The sequence below is a fragment of the Protopterus annectens genome, chromosome 2.part0 (genome assembly GCF_019279795.1).
Source record: "Protopterus annectens isolate FY-2018-M chromosome 2.part0, PAN1.0, whole genome shotgun sequence".
Lineage (NCBI taxonomy): Eukaryota > Metazoa > Chordata > Ceratodontiformes > Protopteridae > Protopterus > Protopterus annectens.
This window is the reverse complement of record NC_056728.1, coordinates 485557545-485566409: the sequence shown is the minus strand read 5'-3', so window position 1 is coordinate 485566409 and position 8865 is coordinate 485557545. Positions and strand designations below refer to the sequence as shown.

Sequence of the window (8865 nt, the reverse complement as noted above, 5' to 3'; positions counted from 1 at the left end):
AATTGTCATATACGGAGCAGTACAACTGCTAATGTTTGTCGTATTCTGGTATCAAGTCTAAATGCTTATCTTGTTGGGAGAACAGGATTCATAGTATTTTGAATGATAATGATTACAAGGGAGACTAAGTGTCGTAAGTTAAGAGTCACAGAAGATGGAAGAGAGAGAGAGAGAAAGCATTAAATCTATAACTATGCAATGGTATATACATTAAAAGTCACAAAATGATAAAACACAATGAATTTCTGTCTCTACAACTTGAATTTCCTATATATCTCTCAGTACCATACTCTTCATATGCTGTGAAAATATAGCAGTCTTACAGGTAACAACTTATATTTGGGAGATTAATAAAACATTTTAAAATGTACTCTCTCTTAGTCAGAACTGCATCACTTGTCATGTGTTTCTGATGACATCATTTATTGTAAGACGTAATACTTTTATCAAGTACACTGTATTACAAGAGACTTTCCATTTCAGATTGAAAAGCTGGCCACGGGATTCACAAACAGTAACATAACATTTACAGTCAGGCAGTACACAGTTATCAGCCAAGATGCAATGGATATCTCAAGCAATGAATGGTCACAGGAAAACTGCAAAATAACAACTACAGTTGATTTTTTTTTACCAAAAAAAAAGGACATTACATAACCATTAAAAAAAGTTCATAACATTAGGTCACAGTTTCAGTAATAACAATGTTAGAGGTGACAATCCAGGATATTTATTAACTTGACACCCAACTTAGCACTTCCATGTGCAAAACTGCCAATAAACTGTGAAAATGCATAGCACTGTTCTCCATTTTGTAACAAGGATAGAACTGATGGAAAGCATAGATAATTTGCAGTTGATCAGCACTTTTTATAATGATAATGGCTAATCAGTTTTCACAGGTACTTACAATCCTGCAAAAATGGCTGGAACAATACATTTTTACTTCACCAGAATATTTTTAAATCATGTCCTACCAACAGAGGTGTTCATCAAATTTTTCATATTTTTCCCAAATTAAGTAAAAAATTATTCTCTATTTACTGCACTGTATGTACAATACAATGATATGATTAGATACTTGTCTGTTTCAGGCTCCCTCAGCATGTCAGGGTGCTCAGACTACATCTGATGGCACATATTCAGATATGGTTGATTGAGGTTTCACTGTTAAATTACCACAGACAAACAGCCGTGATGCCAACTGTCAAGTCTTGCTTGCTGTTGCTATATATATTTACCACCATGTGATTGAGAAACTAACTTATGACAAAATGCATGGATGGGGCTAACATTTATTTCACAGTGTTTTCCTGTTCTAGAACCTTCTGCTTAATGGCTATTACAGTAATGAAAATAATAAAGTGTATTTAGGCCCTTTAAAATGATTTAGAGCAGCATTGATTGATTCCAGATCTGAGAATAGTTATGCAATCCATTTCTGGACAACATAAAACTAATATCTGTTAAACTGCAGGACAGGGAACCTAGTGTGTTCTCTTCTGTTCTACTGCTTCTCACAATATTAACATCTTCTAGTTATCTTTGCTACATCTCATCTAGGCATGTTGACTACTGGCTTAGATATTATCAGTTCTAAAGGCATTGTTAAAGAGGAATACATTCATCAGCGTTTACAAAGATGAAGTCTGGGCAAATCTTTGATTTAGGCATGCTATCTAGTTTTCAGCCAGTCTTGATCCAAACCTTCAGACCATAAGACATAGCTCATTTGCAGAAGGTACATGTTATCATAGTTACATGACAAAATACTGTTAATGTTCTTTATAACTGTTCCACATAACGTTTATGTTTTCATCTCATTTAATCTAACTTACAGAAATATATTGCAAGAAAAATGAAAAAGTTCCTGTTTACTGCTTGCTAGCGTACCTCTGAACTTGAATGCTCTTAAGCTGCCATCTGTTTATAAATGAATGGAAATACAAAGAATGCTTGCTTTCTTGTGAATAAACTGCGTTTCTGTACAAGGACCAATATAATTATCAGTGACCAGCTTCAAACTGTAGATCTCAAGAGTAGCCATGAGTACTTGGGCATCTTTTTGCATACGTCAGCATGTTGCATAACGTCTGAACTACAATGTAGGCAATTTGTGAGACAATTGCTAAAGAAAACATGATTGCCATTTATTGACTTTCTTTTCTCAATCCTTCTGGTTGGACATAGCTTACAATCTATAACAATGTATAAAATGAAACCTTGACAAGCTATACACTGTACTGTAATCCCATAATATTTATAACCCACCAAAAATTTCTGGACCTCCAAGAAGATAATATTAATAACTATATATTCAAAAAGAACACTTCTTCTGCACACACCAGACAAAAAAAAAAAAAACAAAACAAAAAAAAAAATTAAAAAAAGACAGTGTGCCTGATTGTCATATCATAGGCTTTCTTGCCTACTGCTGTCTTACATCTCTAAAGTATATTTTACAGCACCGGCAAACTATTAGCACTTGAAGAATTTGCTTTGGAGATTTTGCCCTAACAGAAGGGATTTTACATTCTAATTGTTCCCATGATCTTCGCTCTAAACTGTTCATTCCAGTTGGTCTTGTACTACAGAAATTGCACTCTTTTACCAGCTATAATAATTTAACTTTCTGGTTGGCCTCTTTTTACTGCTTCCTTTCCACTCTTACTGCTTTGCTGACATCAAATGACAGAAAGGTTTAATTTTATAGGTGACAGTAAAGTGGTCAGATCATGTGTGTGCAATTTGAAAAGTGCATTTGTAAATAAATTATTCAATGGAAATAAAAATAAAATATGAACTTATTTAAAATGAAAATAGAATTAAAACAAATATTTATGGTAACGTATAAATGTGTACAACAAAACTGAAAAGTCATTACATTATGTTTCTAATAGGTACAAATGCCCCCTGTCACCAAGGAATCTTGACAGTTTTTAGAAACAGGGAGTCCTTTTTAAAATATATTAAAATCATTTGTATTCTCAGCATTAGTATTAGTCATATGTTTCTACAATAGTCTGTAGCTGATGAGTTAGAGTTAAGCCCATCAACCAAACATTGTGTTTAACAAAGTATTCATGCAGTAAGGCTTATCAAGTAAAGAATGCCCTATTATAAGTTCCATATAAAATGGAATCCAGAGGTTTCAGCCTCTACTAAAATAGAAAAAGATAAAACTGTGGCTTCGTGTTTCACATTCTCAAGGGTTTAACTGCATAATTTGCTTCACAAACTATGCATTTTTATTATCATATTACTAATAGATGTATAATCATAACACTGAAGGTAAAATGTCAAATATATTACTATTTATTTACTAAGCATATAATGCACAACTACCGATACCTGGCGTAACAGTAACAGAGTGCAGGATATGAGTTATTTTTTTCCACATGGATACAGGAAGTAAAACCATGTAGAATTTGCTCACACAACTAAACAAAGAAAATTACCATGATTTTTAATATGTTATTTTTTGATAATTTGCCTTCACAATTGCAAGTGCTACATTACAGAGGTCTGTCACCATCAGCAGTTGACCCTGAAATTAATACTGTACATTAGAGCAAACTACATACAATCTGAAGTTCATAAGGCTGTCTGAAGAAGACATTAGTACAATCACAATGAAACATTGTTTCAGGAAATACAATTTTAGCATGTAATACTGTACTGTGTACATTTTATGTCGTCAGCATGTCCCTTTATCAGTGAATATTGTACTGCAGATGATGATAACTAGGACAAAAATAAAGACATTAAAAGCAGAAAAGTGATGCAGTTATGTCCCAAAATTAATGTCAAAGTATTTTGTATCCTGATCTTTTTCTTCAGTATTAAAGCTGCAGTGTCGGTCAGTTAGGGTTCAGGCCTAACAGATGCAGCTGGAGAGATAATTGCAGCACAGTCCAACAATATTCCTTTTTCCTTGTTTGACATGATTACTTTGTATACCCATTCTTGCATCTCATGTTAGTTTACAGTCTAATATCAGTCTTGGTTTCCTGGATTTGAGCAAATAAAAGAAAAAAGAAAATGGCCAAGCAAATCCATATAAATTTGGATTACATATATGTATAGGCATATATATATATATATATATATATATATATATATATATATATATATATATATATATATATATTCATACAGATCTATATACACACACAGAGCAATATTCATTTAAGTTCCAGTCATCATTTTCCCTTTTTTCATCCACATCAAAAGGCAAGAATGCAAGAAGGCAATTTTATTTTGTAATGGAGGATGACTTTGAGCATCTCTAGATAAACAGATCAGATTTAAGGCCTTCATCGTCTATGCAGGTACAATAACGCAGAAGCCTGATTGATTAGGGACAGAGAAAAAGAGCGAAAGAGAAAGATAGGATTTAAAGTCAATAATGTGTCTACACATGGAGGAGTTTATGTTGCCTGCCCTTTTCAAAGCTTCTCTTTGTTTTCATCAATAACACTGTCAGAGGTAAGGGCAAGTTTCCAAGAATTCAGTAGCACGCATGCATGCTCACACAAAGCATCCAGCTTGTAGAAGCATCAGCCAAGTATGTCCAGGTAGACTGGGGATGCCTTTGCCAAATTCTGCAGAAGACAGTGAATTTCCTTAATGCTGAGTCTCATATGGGGCTCTCGCTGCCAGCAGCCCAACATCAGGTCATAGACTTCTTTTGGGCATGTCCGGGGACGCTGCAGAACCCGTCCCTGAGTAATACATTCAATTACCTGTTTTAAGAATAAGACAAACATAAAATCAACATCGTCCTGATAACAACTTTAAACTATAATGTGATTTATCTCATTGACTTTGGAGAGATTATTTTAACAAGACCATGTCAAAATTGTATGATTGATATTATTTGTATTTTAATTTTTTATAATTATGCTAAGCTATTAAAATTAACAAACACAGATTCAAAGTAAGAGTTCCAGTGACACTAATACAGCAGTATATAGTATTATCCCTAATTAATGTAAATGGCATTCATGTTCATATGTCCTAGGCATATTAATTGAAAATTAGCTGTAGTTGAATGAATATGAATATTGCACAATACTACAAATCAAAGACAGAATTACCGGGGCATCTGTTGGTATTTAGTTAGTCCAGATAGCTGAGACCATTGAAATGTGCTTATTTATAAGTAAGTTCAAGAGACTAGAAAATAGCTTCAGTACTTTGAAGATATTTCATGCATAGTCAGGAAAAGCTGCATTGAAAATTAAAATTTTTTTCCATCTGAAGTACAGTGTACAAACTTATCTCAAATGAAATACTTGTATCACTGATCTAGCTAACTAGTGTTAGTGAAAAAGGTGAAATCTTATCCCATGTAATTTTTAAACGCAAAGATTGATTTCTTCCTTGTCCTATTATAGACAAAAAGGAAATGTATGCAATGGACAATGTTAGAACTTTCTGATCTGGGGGGGATGCCAGAGGTGCCAGCATTTCCTTTATTTATAAAATAAATAAATAAATTATGCTTCATCAAATGGTTTAGTATTGGATAATATCACTGCAAAAACATGCCAATATATTTGTCATGGTAACATTTATCAGCTGGCTGGAGATACCTAAAGTTAGCATTAACACAATTGACTCATTAATTTTCTATCCATTCATCCTCTTCCATTAATTATTAATTCCATTTTGGGGTAATGCTTAGAAAAAGCCTATCACATGTACATCACATGAACAGCACAAGTCCATCAAAAGGCAACACTAATCCTGGCACAGATCAACAAACACCAAGAAAATTCTGGAAAGAAACTGAGACCCATGCTGATATGGGAAGGGGGGTATGCAAGCTTCATAGAGATTGTAACTGAGTTTAGCTAATAATGGTATTTCACTTAGCTAAATGGGCATTGTCTTACTGCATGCTGTTGTCAAAAAACGTCCTCACAAAGAGACAGATGTGCATGGAAATGATTAAGTTATTCAGAGTTACAGCTTTATCTGCATATTTCAGTGAATACTTTTAACCATATTTCAGCTTCACAAGTCTTTTAGAAAGCCATTTTATCACCACTGCCAATTTTAGCAACAGTTCGCCTGAATCCCAAAAAACATGCAAACCTGCAAGATTGTCCAAGCTAACAACATGCACTAGATTTGATGCTAAATGTTGAAGTTAGGGAAAGTATTTCACTTGTAGCCTTTGGCCTTAATATTAGACTTGCTGAATTTTAAGTATGTGTTAGCTTGTCTTTTTAAAATGATTGCTGAGCAATGGCAGCTAATGACTTCAAAGCACTGTAGGAAGCAACTGAATGGGTAGTCAGATAGTGGAGTGAGGGTGTATTACAGCATGTAATTAATCATTACCTATGATCAATCAGGTGCAGTTATTCAGTTTCATCCACAGATTGCTTCAATACAAACCCACTCATTATAGACACTTTACTGACTATATACACCTTAGATGTCTAGCTGTAGTAAACACTCCACTGGTTGCTTTGTTACCCACAAGTCCCTCTTGCACTCCCCCAGTGCCCTCCTCTGTTTTTCCCTCATCCTGGCCCCACACCATCCAGAGAGATTACTTATTTCTTGCTTTGCCATACTTTGCCTTTTTTTTTACATCCCCCATGCTTTTAACATTCTATAACTCTCTCAAAAATCCAAAGAAATGCATTCAAAAGCAGGTAATGCATTACTTTCACCAGGAAAACCTTCTCACACCCACTCAGCATGGTTTCTGTCCCAAGCATAGTACAACTACTGCACTAATATCCTTCATCAACACAGTCTCCCTAGCTCGTGATAACAATAAACTTGTCTCATGCCTATTCCTTGACCTTTCTAAAGCCTTTGACACTATCTCCCACCCTCTCCTCCTTGACAAACTCACTAACTTAAATTTCTCTCCCACTACTATCTTCTGGTTCTCCAGCTATCTGTCTACCCGCCAGCAATCAGTTAAATGGCTCTCTGCACTATCCCCCCTTCTCACTGTACAAATGGGTGTCCCCAAGGGTCCATTCTTGGACCACTACTCTTTAATATTTTCACCAACTTGGTCTACTCCTCTTGTCCCCAGTCATCTCTTGTGTAATATGCTGATGACTCTACAGGTATAACCATTGCTGACAACCCAACTGACCACCACTCAACTACCCAGGCATCCTTCCACACCATTGAGACTTGCCTTAATCATAACAAACTAATACTTAATCCAAAGAAAACTAAGCTCCTACTCTTCCTCCCCAAATACCTCAACACTCAAAAGTACATTTACCATTTTATCTTGCAACAACACCACCATCTCAGCTGAACCTAGTACTAAATTGCTAGGTGTCACAATAGATGAATAGATGATCAGCTTCAGTTTGATCTACATATTTCTAACTCTGTTAAAAAAAACTCATCTGAGACTTGGACACCTTTTCCGCAACAAGAAATACTTAACCAACACAGCCCGAATAACTCTCTCTCATGCTTTACTACTCCCAACACTCCTATACGGCTGTCACATATTTCAAAAACCTAAACTCTATACTTATTTCCAAGCTTGAAACTACCTACAACAAGGTCACCAGATTTGCAGCAAACCAAACGTACAAGTCACACCACTGCTTAGCACTTCAGCAACTAGACAGGCTAGAATTCCCTCATCTGCTCCAACTATATCAACTACAAATCATTCACTCTATCCTCTATCTACCCTCCTTCTGCCCCAGCCTCTCCGTCATATCTAAATATTCCCCTGCTAGGACTCTACACAGCTCAGACCAAGAATTATTACACATCTTCTTTATAACTATAAGCCAGCTACATCCTGGAACCAACTCCCTTTGGAAATAAAGTCCCTTCACCATAGGAAGAGTTTCAAATTAGCCATAAGGAAATACCTAAAAAAAAATGGTCTTGCAACTGTAGCCGTCCACCCTGAAACCACTATCCTTCCACCTATTTCACCACCTCACCCTAAATGTATCTCTAACCCTGTACTCCTACCTCTTCCACCACTTCCCTTCCTCCATCTCTAACCAATCTTGGTTGTTTCAGCTCCAAAATAACCTACTTTATCTAGTCTGTCACCTCTACTCTATTTCCCTTATATCTCCAACTAGCCATTTCTATATTCCTTTTTTTCTAAACTCCAAAACAACTAAGTACTACTAATTTAAAATATGTAACTGGTTTCATAATCCTTTCCCGACTATTAACTTATTTTGTACAAATCCACTTAAATGATATTGTAACAAGCCTCATATTCTTCTGCTGATGGTTAATACTTTGTTTTTAAAAATGTATTCCTTGAGGAGCTTTTTTCCCCAGGTCTCTGCTGAAAAGAGCCTAAAGCTGATTGTTAATACTTTGTTACTAAAATTTAAAATAGTTTTTTTTCCCTGAGGAGCTTTCCTCCCCGGGTCTCTGCTGAAAATGAGCCAAAAGGTCAGTCAGACTAACCCGGTTAACAAATGTAAAATAAATAAATAAACGGGCCAAAACTCCAGTGCGATTTAAGTCTGGAGGAAGTAACAGAACAAAGATGGGGGCATGCTAGGACCCCAGAAATCATAAAGTTGTAGATGCACGGAGGTGCAACTTAGATTTTTTAACTAACTTTTGCCTTAATAATGATGGGCCGAACAAAAAAAAATGATGAGCAAGGAAATATATTGAGACTTTCTGCCTTCTTACCCTCTCTTCTGTGCACCACTCTGATATTAGTAAAAGAAAAATAGTCAAAGACACATATTATACTGCTGAGTAAGTGGGAGAAGAAACCAAAACACTTGGAAAAAGTCCACAAAAAGAAAAGAACTGCACATAGAAGGAGTGACGGCCAAAAACTCCACAGGAGAAACAAGTGCTGCTATGTGGCAACACTAC

The 8865-nt window shown here is 35.5% G+C and overlaps 1 protein-coding gene across 2 annotated transcripts in view; it reads right to left on the bottom strand.

Moving 5' to 3' along the window:
* Window positions 1–402: 402 nt before the first annotated feature.
* The window catches only part of NTRK2 (neurotrophic receptor tyrosine kinase 2), a 1124811-nt gene continuing 1116348 nt past the window's right edge, over window positions 403–8865 (bottom strand). For both annotated transcript variants that reach the window (XM_044060895.1, XM_044060896.1), the window contains exon 17: window positions 403–4745. In XM_044060895.1, coding sequence (XP_043916830.1) covers window positions 4560–4745 — 186 coding nt within the window. In that variant the 3' untranslated portion in view covers window positions 403–4559. The remainder of the gene's footprint in view (window positions 4746–8865) is intronic.